At 40.4% G+C, this 18,425-nt stretch overlaps 1 protein-coding gene across 3 annotated transcripts in view; it reads right to left on the bottom strand.

Moving 5' to 3' along the window:
- Window positions 1-1,384: 1,384 nt before the first annotated feature.
- Window positions 1,385-18,425, bottom strand: part of nfic (nuclear factor I/C) — a 229,968-nt gene continuing 212,927 nt past the window's right edge. For all 3 annotated transcript variants that reach the window (XM_047375852.1, XM_047375854.1, XM_047375853.1), the window contains one exon: window positions 1,385-9,750. In XM_047375852.1, the coding sequence (XP_047231808.1) occupies window positions 9,719-9,750 (32 nt within the window). In that variant the 3' untranslated portion in view covers window positions 1,385-9,718. The remainder of the gene's footprint in view (window positions 9,751-18,425) is intronic.

Here is an 18,425-nt window from a genome sequence, read left to right on the forward strand (position 1 = left end):
TAGAAATAAACCTCATTTACCGTCTTATCCTGTGTGCTGAGTCAATGTTGTTCATACTCCATGTTCTCTCCTGAAGGTCAAGGCTGCTGGCGGATTATTTACTGAATAGAAGAGATTAAATGTGAAACGTCTGGCTCCAGGCTTGTTCAACAAGCCATCTTGCTTGAAAAGGTGTCTTTTTCCCCAAAAATATAAAAGTTTTCAATGAAGTTTACAGATGTTGTAACACATGCTTTTTTTAACCATATATTAATCATCAGAAGTCTAAAAAAATCTAATCTCTACAGAAAATCGGTGCAAAGGGTCTGCTGAGAAACACCTGGATATTGAGACCTCCAAGTTTATTCAGCAGACGCATGAAATCCTCCTTCAATACTTCGGATTTTTTCTTAGCTATGTCATCCATGGCTCCAAAGTGTATGATAAGGTTTTCTAGGGTCGGGTGCTCTTCTCTGATTGCCATAATTGTTCAGAGATATTGGACGCCAAGTTACTGTTACCAATCATAGCTTCTGTGTTTTTCTTGTTGCAGAAGTTTTTTTAATCCCATTCACAGCACTGTTGCCCATTATTAGGGTATTTGGCCCAGTGGGATGCTCTTTCTCCATTAGAAAAAATAAAAATAATAGCAATACAATAATAATAACAAACAATAAATCAATGGATGAATGAATGAATGAGTGAATAACATAATAAATAAATAAAGCAACTCTGTGGCATTTGCATAGAAAGATAACAATAAAGCATAACACACTGACTACTTCTACTATTCTACCAATACTAGTTATGGCTTGTATAATTTGAACAAAACAAGATGTAGCAGCAGCAGGGATAACATACTTAAATAAAATCCAATCATAATTGAAACAATACTGGGCCACACTGGTACATAATCATATTTTCTCAGTTTTAATATTTGACCTTTTTAGAGATTGTTTGGCATTTTATGTGCATAATATCAGAACTTTGCCAGAGGCTTATCCTCTGACTCTTCTGCTTGTAGATGTGTTTAACATCTGTACACAGATCAGAAACAGGGGAAGCTGTGATTGGTTGAGTTTATTGGTATTAGCAGGAATTGCTTGTGCTCTTATAAATGTCTGAGGAATGATGTTGCAACTCCTGCATATGCTAAACCTCAGTGGAAACTGTAACCTGCTGTACCATTATGAAGGCTTTATGAAGGTTTAGTTTCTTATTTTACTGACTTTCAACTGAACGGCTTCCAAATCTGCCTCTAGAGGTCCCTGATTGTATTCATGATCTTACTGAGACATCAGCAGAGTGGCTGAATGATGTGTCACTGCTTTATGACTGGCCTTTACAAACGCAGTACTAACTCAGAAACCCACTGAACAAAGAATTAAATCACACCCACACAAAGTTCTAGGTATCAGTATAGTTTGTTTATTAATGGTACATTTTGCATAGGAAAACATACTCAGTTCCAGTAATGACTAAAATCTAAAATCTGATAAGAATGGTAAATATGAAAATATTAAAGACACATTATCCAATGTGTTGGTTTCCGCCAAAGCAGATGAATAACAATGAAAGATGCACATGCCCAAGAAAAGTTGTCAAAACATAGACATTCAAAAATGAACAGAAACTTTCACATACCGTCCAAAAATGTTACTTCATGTTAAAAAGTTTGATATTTGTTTTAACATGCAAACATAACAATAAAGCTGTCACATGTGTTATTGAAAATGCTCTAGTCTAAAGCAGTAGCCCTTTCCACAGTCAAAATCTAGTTCAAAGCTGACCTCAGCAGTCCTGCACTTCCCAACACAAATGGACATACACAGCATTGTTTGTGATTGGTTGTGTTACACCACTGCAATCGGACGGTTAATGAGAGTAACCCTAGATTGCAGCTGGGATGTTAAAACAGAAAGTTCAGAGAAAGTTCGGGTACAAGCCGTTTTTAGAAAACGCTCAAAGTGTAACAAGGAGGAATGACCATTAGCTCTGAGATGTACCAACAAGTGAAAAATCTCACATTCTATTGTTTGTTTTTATTTTCTTCACATCTTAAGACCTGTTTTGAAAGGGCATGGCAGGATAAACATGCAATTCAATATGAAGTCTTTACATGCCCAACACTTTGTGAAAAGGGATTTACTTTTATATATATATATGTATCTGGAAACGAGCAAAGCAGTCTGTTCTGTATCAGAATAATTAGGTTAAAAAAAAATCCAGCAAAGTGATCTTTGACAAGAAAGTGTCACATTCTTTACAAAGTGTCAACCGAAAACAGAGTAAAGAGCAGAACAGCTATTAACCAGCAGACTGGCACCCTAATTCCAGGAAAACCTGCAGATCTGCAGGCTTATTTTGAACATCTGCTCCATGTCTGTATGAAAGCAGGATTTCAGTGACAATGAAGAACAAAACCGACAGCTGAAATTTAAATTTAAGTAATGCATACAGACATCAACCAAATTAAAACTTATGTCCAAACTGTGGCTGGAGGTTTTGTTAAGCACAAAATTAAGATGGATAGTTCATGTAAAAGTTCAAAATAAAGCAGTGATCCAAAAAGGATCTGGTTTTAGCCGCAGTATGCAAGAACAGAACAAGAATCCCTTCTACAGAAGCTTGACATAGCATACAGTAAATTCTATACATGACTCCATCACATAAAGGAAGTTTCCTTCCTGGCCACATTTTCTCACATGAACTCCTGACTTTTTTCATCACCCAGAAAAGGTGAAATAGTTAAGTCAGTATATCAAAAGTGATAACTAAAAATTAGAGAACACAGTGTGAATAAATATTTAACACTTGTTGATCAAAGCCTAAAGAAATCTTTGTTTTGCAGTACATGTGTTTCTTTATTAATTTTCACCAATGCTTCTTTTGTGCCCTCTAATAATGTTGTAAATGGTCTAAATCTTTGATAAAAAAAAAAAAAAACATTTCTTCTCAACATATCGAAAGAAATGATCAAACATGTTTCCCTAAAGCAGCAATCAGAGCTCACTGCCATCGTTTGAACCACCTTAGCCGCTCAGCTCACACACTACAAAGACACAATGAACTGAATAAGATTTATTAGACAACCTGACTACTTTCTAATCAGCTTCCAAACAGCGAACTAATCAGCAAATCGGTGTTGTCTGTTTTGGAAGAACAACATGATTCATGCAGCCTCTGTAAGCAACAGCATTAAATCAGAGTGACTGAGACATGACCCCCCATCCCCTCAGAGGTGGGTAAGGCTCACAGTCTAATGTGTGTAACAAGGACATACTCAGCCTTGCTCTGATTGCTATTTATTAAGAACTGTTTTCACTAACTGCAGAAAGGATTATATAGCTATGTAAGTTATTGAGCACAAGTTTGTTAGTGGCTTGCATCCACATTTTGTGAGCGTATACCACAGTGATTCCTGATTCCACAGATATCCATCAGAACACAGAATCTTTGTTGTGCTCAGACCCAGCTGGCGCTGAAAGCAAAGGAGGCTCCTGTAGACGTAAGACATTACACTGAGCTGTAAGATTTAAATATGTCCTCTCAATAAAACAGGGTAATGTCCTTACTTTAAATCTGACCTTTTTCAGGCTAAATTAATCAACAAATGCTGCTTCCATGGCAGTATGTCATTCAGAGTACGGCTTTACATGGGTCAATAAAAAGAAATAGCCATAAATGAAGAAGCTGCTTTAAATTATTGTCTTGCCTTCTCTTATGAAGTTTTTCAATCCAGCAACTTTAGTCCCTGGGTATAATCCAGAGCAAAAGGAAAAACCAGTAAGCCACTCAGTGTCAGTCAGTCTCTTTGGGTAGTTTTATGGCTTGTCACCTTCAGACCTGCACTGGGTGATTGCATATTGTACTGAACTGAGAAGCAGAAGATAGAAATGAGTGTACGGATGTTGTAAATAAACTCATAGGCACTGCATGTTGAGATGATTTTTACTAGATTTTTTTGAGTTGCTGTTGGCTTGTTAGATTGCTTATGAAAACAATGATTTTTACAACAGGATTATCATGCGTAAGTTATTTCACACACATTTTGAGCTCAGTTAAAAACATACTTCATTTATTGAGTCATACAACAAAAGGGTATCTTATTTTTCAATCTGCCTAGTATCAATATTCTTATTTTGTTAATAATTCTAGCGTAAGGTTCCATCTTTGGATTAGCTATTATTAGTTAACCATTTACAGTTTTGTAATTATGACAGAAATGAAGCAGAAGTCTGCCTGACCCCCTTCCTCTGACTATATGTATATCCAAACATTTAATCAGTCTTTATTTTGGTAAATATACCCCATGAATAATTTATAAATTATTCAGACAGCATTTAATCAGAACCAAACTCTTTCTCTAAGACCACATCTGTAACACTTCCTCCTCATCTCTTATACAGCTATACTCTACCACTGTCACTATTCTCCCCATTTCATGGGTCACCCACTGTGTGCTGAGACACACACCTAAATACATGAATACAAGACACTTAAACATTCTATCCATTTCACAATACTGTAAATGTTATATACATTCTGATGTGTTTACAACCATGAAGCCAAACAGGAAGGGTAATAACGTCAATTCAAATAAAACCTGAAACAAAGAGTTCAACATGTAACGGTGTTAAATGTTTTGCAACGTTTCTTCATATTTAGTTACATGACAGTATTCTGGTGTTCCATCATAGAGGTGCAAAGGTTTGCAGCCTACAGCGGGTGTCAAACTGTTTCTGTGTAATGTATGGTGAGACAATCTTCATCAGTGCAGATGGAGGGTCTACATAACAAAGTATAACTGCATAGTTAACAGTTATCAGTTCATTGCTGAGATATATGAGTAGTTTCAGTGGTGTAAATTGCGTTTCTAAATTGCAGTGCTCGCTCTATGCTAGTTTTAGACATATATTTGTGGATCCAGTTTTAGCTGGAGTTCAAATAACCTCCACTAAAGTGTCAGATGTATTGGGGAAATCCTGGGGAGTTATTTCCTTCACATCGGTTAACTCCATATGCTCCTAAAACAAAAATTCAATAGAGTGATTGAAATGCTTTCATCCCATGCCTTGGTCACTTGGCTGGAATTCTAATAATACAAGTTCACACCACTGAGAAACATGTTCCCTGGTCTAACACAGTATGACTAACTGGATATGAAGACAGAAATTATGACCAGTCAGCGCTGAAGCCTCAGAAAGCAGAATTCAAATCTGCAGGAATCATATGGTAATAGCATCTGGAACAGCCTTTCATTTAAATCAAACCCTTCTCCCCACCTTAGTGAAACATACAGAAACATTCATACAATCACTTCGGTCACTAAATCCTCCCAGCTCTTGCAGTCCAAACCTAAATATGGAAACTGAAAACTGGTCAACCTAAAATGACAAGAATTCACATATGCACCTTTGTAAGTGCTGCCTGCTGCATTATACAAAGTATGATTAGATTGACTTAAAGTTTCACTGCTTTCTAACTACAGGCAAGGCACACAATATGTTTTATGAACTATCGTGCAAAAGAGCAGTGCTGTTGTAAAAATAGAAAGACACAGAGAGCCCCTCCACCAGTTGCTCCTCAATGCAATGCAAAGGAGAAAGGATGAGGAAGGAAAAAGCGGGATAGAAGTTGGTACTTATTAGGCAACGTCATGCATTCCTCTGGCTTGCACAGCAACAATGGCAGCACCATGCGGGACACAGCTCCTAGCTGGTCAACTAAACCTTTAATCAGGAAATTTGTTAGCAGTTTGAACAGCAAGCATGACGTCTTGTAGACATGATCATGACTTGAAACCCCCTGAAGGAAAAGGAAGTGACACCTCTGTGGGTAGAGTTGCCTTTCTTTCACAGCTCCTGAGCATGAAGTTGGTAGAATGTCCAAACATGAGAGCGGAGGGGATAATATTTGTCAGACTAAATTAGAAGTATTTTCTCTTTTCACTCCTGGTTTTCACCACATTAACAAGTCTGTAGGACTCAGGCAAAACAAGCTCACTGTAGGGCCTAACAAGGTACATAATTATATGGGGACATTGACATGCAAAGAGATAAGTGGTGGATTCTGTCCTGCATCTGCAAACAGTTGCTTCAAACACTTATATTAGTAAAAGCAAAGCTCTACAGAAAACTCAGTTTTATTGCTGCTTGCTAAAGTTTGAGACAAGAGCTGGGAAATATAACAAAACTACTGTATCCCCATTTTTTACATTAAAATAACAGCTGCAATTTTATCTCAGTTTCCCCATGTACATAGAACATCAAGAAAAACTGCAAACAGAGCATATAGGGCAAAGAACCGTTTCTGGGTAGATCTGGATCAGGTTGTGCAATGCTGCCAACATGCATAAAGTGCAAATGATATTTAATAGGTACACGACATCTGAAATGTTTAGCCTAACTCAAAATATTTCGGCTCTGGGTCAATTCACTCCTTCGCAAAATCATATTCTCATATTTTAACTGTATATTTTTTTTATTTTACCTGTACAACAATAAACAAAACACTCAATATTTAAATAAAATTAACAGACTAGTCTGACTTTTCTAGAAAAGGTATATGTTAATCACTGAATATCCCACACATTAAAGGGTTTCCTCCTGTTTGCCTTATTGAAGGAAAGGATACAATATTCTAGATTTTTTGGGTTTGGGCCAAATCTTTTCTATTTTCTCAGCTACAAGACCTGGATATGGGCCACTCTTTCATTGACAACCCTTGCTGTATTTAGACAAGTTTAATGGGTGCACCCAACTCTGCTATTAAAAGAAAGCAAAATCACGGTTAATAAAAGACGAATACTTTGTGGTTTATCAAATTTTTCTATTTAAAAAATTTAAATAGTCTGCATTTGCTTTGAAAGGCTTTGCTTCTCTAAAAATGTTCTGTATTAAATACACATCAACTGCATATGGTCTGTGGGCCACAATTTGGACACCCCTGTAATAGACATTGAGTGTATTTTAAGACATAGATGTCCAACTCTACTGTTGGAAAACTGTTGTCCTGCATGCTTTAGGCGTGTCCTTGCTCTAACACAGCTTAATGAATGGCTGAATCACTTCCTCAGTGTATAACCCAACTCTGCAGAGACCCACTAATGAACAATGCATTTAATTCATTGGTGTAACATCTAAAACATGCAGGACACAAACTACTTGAGGTGTTGGACACCCCTATTAAATAAAAATATTTTTAAATGTAGGCTGTCAAAGCAGGTAAAAAATGGCATGCATGAAAACATGCAAGGTTTGGACAAAAAAAAACCCAGTTTAAGCAGCTCATACAAAAAGTGATGGGGTAAAATGAGCTGCACCTCTTCTGCTAAATGAAAATATTAAACAACAGCTACAACCAGATAAAGCACACTCTTGCCACAAAACAGTTAGTTTGTTTAAGGTAAAATGTGGAAAATAAAACTGTTGCATCAGAGAGCATAGAACGGCCAAGAATAGAAGGTGCACTGCAGACGACGCTACTATCTCTCTGCTTTGGCAAATGTTCTAATTCAGTGCTACGTACTTTTGGACAACACAAGTTACATGATGCTTGGTCTTCAGACCATGAACTGCAGCACATTCTATTTGATACACATGAAGAACAAAACATTCAATAACAAGCCTGAAGTTAAAGGAGGCCTTTATGATTAGGGAGGTTTAATGTCAGTGGGCTAAAATTTAATTCAACAAACTCTTAGATGTAAAGTTTGATGTGCTTTTTAGTTTTTCTAGAACAATGTGTTTGATCAGAAACTGGAGATTTCTGACAGACAGCATGCTTCAGCTTCTAGCCTTTTTCACCCATCTTTCCTTGATTTGAGCCGTCTCTTATCAGTCCATTAAACTGACACATCTTTCCTAATTGACACATTGTTATAAAGGCTACATAACTGTTGGGTTTTGCGTTCATTCATTTTACAAACTTTTTAATCACAAATGGTGATTGTTGTTGCTACAGGCATTCTGTACTGATGCTGATTCACTTTTTTCTGCTCATGTATCATCTGTCCTGAATAGGCATTTCTTTGTTCACTTATGCTTAGTGCTTCTGCATCCAGAGCAACAAATGAACCAGTGTGATTATGACTCATGTATTAAAAGGTCAGAGTGTTGCATATACAAATTGTACTTAGAAATGTGAAACTATTGCTTTGGTTCAATTTTGTTAAAAGAAAGTGGATTTGAGTCTCCTTTACATAGAGACAGTCTGGGATTATTATCTGGATGAAATTAAATTCTGATCATATTTGATCTGTTCTATACAGCCTGACTTAAATAATAATAAATAAATGGTTAAAGCAAAGTTTTACAGCTGAGCCCACACAGTTACCATCATACAAAACAACATCTGCCTTTAAATTCTGGTCCTGGCTTGTCCCCTCACACTACTGCTGACTCTTTCTTCTGTTCATCCATGTCATCCTTGGCCTGGATCTCAGCCTATGCTCCAGCAGGTCTAGATGCAGTGTACAGAGAATTAAGGTTGTCCCATACACTACAGAACCTGTCAGAGCCTACCACTGTTTCTAGAACTCAGAGAAACACCGTCCTGCTCTCTCTTTAGGCCAGTATGCAGAGCTCCTGCACAACAACATGAACACTTTACTGCACAAAGGCTGGCTTGACCACACCCTACAATATCAAATCTTTCTCAAAAAGGGAAGTCAATATGACCTTAGTGCATTGTTGGCTTTCTGCTCCAAAACAAACAAATGGACATAACATCTCCTCAGAATAAAGTGGGGAAAATGCAGGGAAGTGAACAAACAAACACACACAGATATGCATCCGTAGGACGTTACACTAATGAGCATTGGTTACTACACACTAATCCTTACTGTTGTCCAGAAATATGGCTGTATCTCAACAGATTCTGATTCATGAGCAGGAACTGGTGTCTCCATGAAGAAGAGATTTTACAAACAATAGACATCAAACAAGTAGATTTTTTGAGGTATTTTTCTGTCAATGTCTAAAAGTGCTTGTGATGGGCAAGACTAATAATCCCATTTCATTACTTGTTTTTTGCTCAAAAGCACAACAAACATTCAGAAAAGCAACTTAAAAGTTTGAGCTTGATGATTGTCAAAAAGGACAAAGCTTGTGTCTTTGGGTGGATGGGAACAAAGAGCAAAATATGCTGTTTCAGCTCATCTCAAAAGTGGCTAAAAAGTGCAAACAAACATAGATAGAAACATTCTAGTCAGTCTGGGAACTACTGGAGGCTTGCTTGCATATATTAAAAGCAGCACCTGCTTTGATGAGGGGAAAGATTTGGGTTGTTGAAGATGGGATGTATACGCCTCTAACAGGACTTATAGTGGACAGCTTGGAGTAAAGACTGGCATATATCCTGGGACAACAGGGGTTGCAAGCTTCTCAGGAACTGCAGAGTTGATGTGTAGTTCTTTTCTTAGTTTACCAATCAGACCTCTGCACTAAGCCACAGCCTTAATGTGAAAATCCCAGAAGCTGTCACTTGTGACAACTATGTAGTATTATAAAGCAGAGTTCATTTAGGGGGCTTTAAATGGTTGAGCAGCATCCACCTTCCATCCGTGTGGTCCTCTCCTGCGATAAACATACATGAATACATAATCATTTATATTTATGTATGTATGTGATCAAGTGTTGTGTTTCTATAAAACTGAATATATTTTTCCTCTGATAATGTCTTGACGGGACGGTTTCCTTTATTCCAGGAGTGCGTTGTCAGGATGATGAGCTTTCTGTCAAAGTTCACTTAGTTGCCCAGATACCAAGACTGGAAGAAAAACAAAAGAACAGTCAGAATACAAATAGAAAGGAGTTGGATCAGAACTATGAGCCCTCAGCCTGAATTTCCTTCAGAAGTAGAACATTCCACTTCTATCTTTTACTCTAATGACAACGAGAGCAGTGCATGTTAGATGGAGTCCTTATTATGTTAGATGTTCCAGCATAGGAAGTGCTTACGCTTCACTGCCACCACATGCTATATCAGGGGGAGAGGCGGCTGCAAAGTCAACGACAAAGTGTAAATAGCTGAGTCACACTGTACTAGTGGTGGGACATGATAAAAAATTCAATTAATTAGAGGCTTCACTTTAAAAAGACTTATTTAGATTTATCTCACTTAATTCTCTTGGTTTAGTGATGACAACTTATGTTTATGGGTTGGACTCGGTGGATTGTTTGGTATGTGAAGGCTCTCTCGATTTGATCTGATTTTTATTTGCTGTGACATCTCTGACTTATTCTAACATCATCACAAAAACTGTTATGATTCTGGACTGTTTGTCCGCACCATCTCTGTCTGCCTGCTGATCATCTCTGTGCTGCAGCTATTAGGAAGATTGCTCTTACCTGATCCTTCCCAGCCAGCTCCCTAATTGCCTCATCTGCAGCACCTGTGCACCTGACTTTATAAGCAGCACGCTGACAAACAGCGCCAGATTACCGAAAGTCTTTGTGTGAGTAAATGTCCAGCGTTCCGTCCTTGCGTGCCTGCCTGATCCTGATTTCGTTCTCTGCTCTGCCTTGCCCACGTCAGATGTCTCCCTGGCTTCTGAATTCTGGACATCGACGATGCTTCTGCCGCCTGACAACGGCTCTCTGCCTAACCCTCAAATCCTGTCGCCTTATTCTGCTTCCCTGGCTTAGACCCAGTTTCTGTTCCCTGACCACTGCACTCTGCCTATTCACTGGGGTTGCAAACTAGAGAACTGTTATGATTTGGGGTTGTTTGGTTTCTGGGTTTTTGTTGGTCTTATTCACAGTTCAAGTTTTGAATCATGTTTCTGTTTATTTCCCTGGTCATGCTTTAGTTTTGTCGTCTTGTTCATGTTTTGTCAAGTTTGGTTTTTGGATCTGGTTATGCTTTTGCTTCATGTTTTTCTAGTTTGTGTTCAAGAGTCTCTGTTTTGCTCCAGGCACGTTTTGTTCTGTTAATTCAGATCACCTGCACCTATTAATCTGTCTTGTTTCACCTGGTCACAATCCATAAATACACACCTGTTCTGTCATTCATTGCGGAAACATTTTTCTCAGATCATGTCTTGTTCACAGATCATGTGAACAATCATCTTGTTTTTTGATTATGCCATGCCTGTCTCGCCTGCCCGTTTGTTGTTTTGTTCCTGCCTCCTGCTGTGAGTGAGTTTTTGTTATTAAACCTTTGCACTTACCATCACGCTGCCTGCTCGTCTGCATTCTGGGGTCCTATATCTCGCAAACCTTAACAGAATGTTTCCGCCAACAATGGACCTCGCGGATGAGCATCAGGCTAGCTCCATGCACCTCTTTACTTTCCTGTCTCGGGAGGCGGAGAAGTTGTTGCGCCGGTCTGCAGGGCTGTCAGTGCCGCAGTCGGCTTATGATGGATCCAGGTTGGCGATTCCATGTCCGGGGACAGGTCCCCTTCGTCGCCGTTCTTCTCCTCCCCTTCATACAGCAGTGAAGCCCTCACCCTCCTCCCGCCGCAAGAAACGTCGGCGCGGAGCGCCTTCCTGTGGTTCGGCTGCAGAGGAGGTGGTTTCCCTGTCAACGGACGTGAGGGCTGCGGCAAGTAAGCCCGCCTTCGCCTGCCACAGCACTGTCTGCCAGGCTCGCTGCACCTCCGCCCATGCCGTCTGTGCTCGCTCCAGCCCGGTGTTCTGAGGCAACACCTGACGAGCTGGAGCAGCCCTTCAGGTTCTATGCATGCCAAATAAAGAGCCTCAGGACGACTGGTCTCCTGTATTCCTCTCCTGAGCTGATGGAGAGGATAAGGCAGATAGAGACACACCACAGCCTGACTCCAGGCCTGACCCTAAGTCAGCCTCAACCCCCTCCACACGGCGCAGAGGACATCGTAAGAGGGACGCCCCAGCTCAAGTCATTGGGGGCTCCGGAGACGCCCCTGCTCACGCCACTGAGGGTCCGGCTGACGCCTCAGCACCAGCTCACGCCACTGAGGGTCCCGCCGATGCCTCAGCCCCAGTTCACGCCACTGAGGGTCCCGCCGATGCCTCAGCTCCCTTTCACGTCACTGAGGGTCCCGCCGATGCCTCAGCTCCTGTTCCTAGTCTGCAGGGGTTCAGTGAGGAACTGGTCCTCGTTCTGGCTTCTGAATCCTGCGATGAGGGGTTTGAGGAGGAAGCACCGCCGGACCCTGTTCCTGAAGGGTTCAAGGAGCAACTGGTCCTCGTTCTGGCTTCTGAACCCTGTGACGAGGGGTTCGAGGAGGAAGCGCCGCTGAACCCTGTTCCTGAAGGGTTCAAGGAGCAACTTGTCCTCGTTCTGGCTTCTGAACCCTGCGACGAGGGGTTGGAGGAGGAAGCGCCGTCGAACCCTGTTCATGAGGGGTTCAAGAAACAGTTTGTCCTCGTTCTGGCTTCTGAACCCTGCGACGAGGGGTTGGAGGAGGAAGCGCCGTCGAACCCTGTTCATGAGGGGTTCAAGAAACAGTTTGTCCTCGTTCTGGCCTTTGAACCCAGAGACGAGGGTTCGCCAGGCTCGAACGTCACCCAGAGATTTCAATAAATCTTTTGAATCTTATCTCTTGTGTCTGGCTGGAATATCGGGTCTTCTGCACTACCTGTTACAAAAACACGTATTTTCTGTTGCTTTACCTAACGTTTGGGGACCCTCCGTGTTTTAGATGGTTTTTCTCGTAGTGGTAAGGTGTTGCTAGCTTAGTGACAACTTTAGCTCCACCATGGCTGCCCATCTTGTTGTTTCTCCATCTCTCTCTCTGGGTCTCCTCTTTCCTGACCTGTGTCAGATGTTCAGTTACTCCTATACTTCCGTTGGTGACAATGGGAGGTGTAATAAATGTAGCACTTTTGCAGCTATGGAGACCCGGCTTTGCGATGTTAAAAAAAACCCAGCAGATAGCCAAGGCCCCTTAGCCAGCCCTCAGCCACCGAGGGTAGCTCCCCATAGCATGCCTTCAGCAGAGCCCGTGCAGCTGGGATCTTAGGCCGGTTGGGTGATGGTATGTAGAAAGCATAGACCTAGATCCCAGTTCACGGGTCACCACCAACCCATCTGCGTTTCTAACAGATTTTCCATGCTAAGCAACACACCTGCTGAAAAGCTGACACAGGTAATTGGCAGCTCCATAGTCAGAAATGTGGCACTAGAGACACCAGCGACCATAGTCTAATGTTTACCAGAGGCTGGTTACGCCAGTTGGAGGTCACCAAAGTTAGTGTTGTTTTGGTGTGGAGGATTATGTTACTATAAATGACTCCTAATTATTTAAATTTTCCCATACCTCCAAATACTGGGCGAGGAGGAGTAGCAACCATCTTTCAGTCTGATTAATTGATTAGTCCCAGGACAATTAATAGCTCCAACTCTTTTGAATATTTAATCCTTAGTTTTCCTCATCCAAATTGCTAAGCACTAAAATCACTTCTGTTTGTTTTGTACCAGGCCCTTATTCTCAATTTTTAGATCAGTTCTTAGACTTCTTATCTGATTTTGCTGGATCGTAGCGGATCCATACTGGATGGAGCATGTAGCGATCGCTACGCAACCAGGAGGAGTGAATGCTACAAGTCACTGACTCGATGCAATCTGCTGGGTTTCCCTAGATAGTAAAACTTTTTAACCACTTTGAATAAATAACTGAATCTGACTGCACTGTTCGATACTTAGGATTAATTAGAATGCAAGTACCTGACTTGAAATCTGTATGATTAGATTGAATTGACTTTGTGAAGTGCCTTGAGACAACATGTGTTGTGAATTGGTGCAATATAAAAAAACAAAAAACTGAATTGAATTGAATTTATTGTTAAATACAGATTGGGTCATTATATTGGGGATTTTAGCAATCATGTTGACACTGAAAGTGATAGCCTTAATATAGCCTTTAATGCTATCTTGGACTCAGTTTGGCTTTGCTCAAAACATTAGCTAATCCACCCACCTTTGTCTTCATTCTCTGGACCCTGTGCTGACTGACACATGGCATTGAGTGTAAAGAAATGACAATATTTTCTCATAACTCTGTCCTGTCTGACCATTTTATAATAACCTTTGAGTTTAATTTAACTGAGTTTGCCACACTTGAAAGAAAATGTCATTATAGTAGATCATTATCAGACAACGCTGTCACAACCTTTAAAGAACCTGTTCCATTTTTAATTTCCCCATTATCACAGAAAAACACAGTGGAGAGCAATACATTTCTTCCTTCCCTTTCACAATTTGATTCTCTTGTTTATAGTGTTACTGATAGAGGAAAAATTCAAATAGGTCATCCTGTTTAGTATTTGTTTTACTATGTGTTCCCTAAATCAGCTTGTTGTCTATGAAATTTCCAGTTCAGACTTGCTCTTGCCAGCTCAGCATGCCACACTTAGAGATGCTTGGAATGCAGGGCCTTCCTCTGATATGATTGTTTACCCAAGAGAAGATACCTCTCTTCTCTCCAGGGCTTCACAGCATGCTGACCTCTTTTAGATATCTGAGGTTTAAGGACTGTTTTATCTCCCTGTCTCCTCTGTATTGCAAACTACACTCACCGGCCACTTTATTAGGTACACCTGTCCAGCTGCTCGCTAACGCAAATGTCTAATCAGCCAATCACATGGCAGCAACTGAATGCATTTAGACATGTAGACATGGTCAAGACGATCTGCTGCAGTTCAAACCGAACATTGAACGTGGCATGGTTGTTGGTGCCAGATGGGCTGGTCTGAGTATTTCAAAAACTGCTGATCTACTCAGATTTCCACACACCACCAAATACTGATTGCTTAATCATAATAATAAGACTTAAAGGTGAAGATAATTACCTTGTGATTTATTGGAAACCATTTATTTCATTGGATTTATCACTGAATTTATCTCCAGTTTACTGAAGATTGGAGTTGGTCATTGACAGAATTGATTATTTTTATAGATTAAACATTGAGGGACATAGTGAAACAATGAGATAATGGAAAAAACTAAATAAATAATGAACAGTTAAAAACAAATATGAATAGCAAGTCATGTGCACAGATCAAATGACCAAGGTTCTGACTGACTTATGAACCTCACTGACCTGACAATGATAACATGACACCCAACAGACAACACCTTTAAGGTGGACCCCACTAAGACCACCTTACTGATTCTTGGTGTATAAAAAAGAATTGAAGCGTTCAAAACAGACCTAGTTGAAACAAAAGGGGTTATGAGGAAACAATGTGCATTTTACGAATAATAGAAGTCAAATTAGGTTCAAATTTTTGCAAATAAAAATTACTCTGACAGAGAAATAAGTAAGTAGTGTGTGAATGTGTGTGAATGGGAATGACTGATTTCATTGTAATGCATCTTTGAGGGACCTTAAAAGCGCTAATAAAGGTCTGATGTAGAGGTAGAGGTAATTTAAATAAAATAAAATAAGCAGAATAGAATGATGGATAAGAAAATGAAAGGAAAATTGGACTGAAAACGTAACTAATTATGCTTAGATGGCACGGTCAAAGGCCACTCTAAAAAATAAGTTTTTAATCTTGATTTAAAGCAACTTAGGGTTTCAGCGCTTTTACAGTTTTCTGGGAGTCTATTCCAAATTAGTGGAGCATAAGAACTAAAAGCTGCTTCTCCATGTTTGATTCTGGTTCTGTGTATGCACCGTAGATTTGAGCGAGATAACCTGAGAGGTCTGGGTGGTTGATACACTGACAACAAGTCTGTAATGTATTTTGGTGCTAAGCCATTCATTGATTTATACACTAACAGAAGTATTTTAAATTCTATTCTCTGAGCTACAGGGAGCCCGTGTAGGGACTTTAGAACTGGGGTGATGTGCTCCACTTTCTTAGTTCTAGTGAGGACGTGGGCAGCAGCGTTCTGGATCAACTGCAGCTGTCTGATCGACTTTTTAGGCAGACCAGTGAAGACACCGTTGCAGTAATCAATTCTACTAAATATGAATGCATGAATTAGTTTTTCAAGGTCCTGCTGAGACATTAGTCCTTTAATCCTGGAGATGTTCTTTAGGTGATAGAAGGCTGACCTAGTTACTCCCTTTATGTGCCTCTGAAGGTTCAGGTCTGAGTCCATCACTACACCCAGGTACCGAGCCTGACTGGTGGTTTCTAGCTGTATTAACTGAAGCTGTGTGCTAACTTTTAAACGCTCTTCCTTTGGTCCAAAGATTATTACTTCAGTTTTGTTTTGATTCAGCTGAAGAAAATTTTGGCCCATCTATGCATTGATTTCTTCTAAGTATTTACCCAGCGCTTGAATGGGTTCATAGTCACCTGGTGACATTGTAACGTATAGCTGTGTCGTCTGCATAGTTATGATAACTTACGTTGTTGTTTATTAAAATCTGAGTTAGGGGGAGCATGTAGATATTGAATAGGAGGGGCCCTAAGATGGACCCTTGGGGAACGCCATGTGATTTTTGTGCTCTCTGATGTAAAGTTACCTACTGACACAAAAAAGTCCCTGTCCTTGAAGTAGGATTTAAACCAGTTGAGTGCTGTACCAGAAAGGCCGACCCAGTTTTCCAGGTGCTCTAATAAAATGGAGTGATCAACAGTGTCGAATGCTGCACTAAGGTCCAATAATACCAGCACCGTGGTTCTTCCACAGTCTGCATTTATACAGATGTCATTGAACACCTTGACAAGAGCAGTCTCTATACTGTGGTGGTCACGGAAGCCTGACTGGAAGACATCAAAGCGGTTGGTCATTGTTAGGAAGTTGTTTAACTGCTGAAGTACAGCTTTTTCAATAATCTTACTGATGAAGGGGAGGTTTGATATAGACCTGTAGTTCTGTAGTTGCTCTTTTTCAATAGAGGATTGATAATTGTTGTTTTCAGGGCCTGGGGGAAAGCACCTGACAAAAGGGACATGTTTATTATTTGTGTTAAATCAGATGTTATTACCGGCAAAGCTTTCTGAAGGAAAGCTGTGGGTAAAATATCGAGACAGCAGGAAGAAGAGCTTAGTTGCTGTACGATTTCTTCTAAGATTTTGCAGTTTATTTGGTGAAATCGGGAAATTTTGTCGAAATCAGTTCTAGTTGGAGACAACATTGGTACTGGAGTTGATGTGGATGTGCTGACTGCCTCTCTGATCTTTTGGGTTTTTTCAGTAAAGAATTTAGCAAAATCATTGCAGGCCCTGGTGGAGTGGAGTTCAGATGCTACAGTTACAGGAGGGTTTGTTAACCTGTTGACCGTGGCAAATGATGCACGAGCATTGTTAATGTTTTTGCTGATGATCACAGAAACAAAAGATTCCCTTGCATTTTTCAGTTGTAGGTTATATCTGTATAGTCTCTCTTTATAGATCATATAGTGAACCTGGAGTCCAGTCTTTCGCCTCTGCATTCAGCTTTTTGACCCTCCTTTTTTTCCACTTCTGACTGGTGGAGCACTTCTCCAGGGAGACATTTTCTTCCCAGAAACGGCTTTCACTTTAATTGGAGCAATTGAATCAATGATGTCTGAGATTTTAGAATGAAAGTTATCTACCAGCTCATCTACAGGGTTGGAGCGCAGCTTAGAGTGTCTTTTATGATCTTCTCATCATAAAACTTCCCCCTAACTCCTGAACACAAAGGATTGATAACTTTTGGTGGCAGTCTTAACAGTCCAGTCTTGCAACGCACCCGCGTTCAGATAGTAAACACAAACAGCTCGAGGACACGGCGGATCCCGATATTACATTACACATCAAAGTTTCAACAAGCAAGGTTACATGCACATATTATTCAGAACACATGAGATCCTAACCAGCGATTCTGATCGCTTCTACAACCTCTGACCCTGCCCAGGCCTTCTAATAAAGAAATAAAAGATGGGTTTTACTTGTGTCGTCTTCTTCTAAGTGAGGGAATTCGAGCGAGGAAAAGTGGGGTTAAGTTAATGTGCGTCCACAATTAACTTCAGGGGAGCAGTCAGTCTTTGTCCTTTGGTCTTCTTGACAAAAAGGAAAAATATGATCTGACCATCAAAGTCGACTTGAAAATGAAACACGGTAGCGGTTTGTCTCTCCGAAACTCCGTGTCTCCAGTTACGTGTTAACTCACGTCTTCGATCGGCAAAGTGAAATCTCTGGCCTTCTTAGTCCAAAAACTTCAGTTATGAATGGTTCGTTGTCCAACGAGAGAGAATGAATGAAACTCTGCACAGAGCTCTTCTCTTAAAGTGACGCGCTTCAATCGCCAGACCGGTTTCTAGCAGAAGGCGAATTTTCAAACATGAGCGCCTCCTATATAGCACCCTGTGACGTCAGACTGGGGACGCCCAGTCATATCAGTCGCAATGCTCAATGGGATATGTAGGAGCGGGCTGTCCTGGGTACAAAATGGCCGATGCCATTGGAGGGACACAGTGACGTCCAGCAACGTGCAGATAATCCAATACTCAGCAAACAAGTGGTCCAACAGTGATGATGAAGTCCAAAATATATATGCGTTTGCTGTTTAACATGTTGAGTCAAGCCAAAATTTCTA

Source organism: Girardinichthys multiradiatus, chromosome 9, assembly GCF_021462225.1.
Source record: "Girardinichthys multiradiatus isolate DD_20200921_A chromosome 9, DD_fGirMul_XY1, whole genome shotgun sequence".
NCBI lineage: Eukaryota > Metazoa > Chordata > Actinopteri > Cyprinodontiformes > Goodeidae > Girardinichthys > Girardinichthys multiradiatus.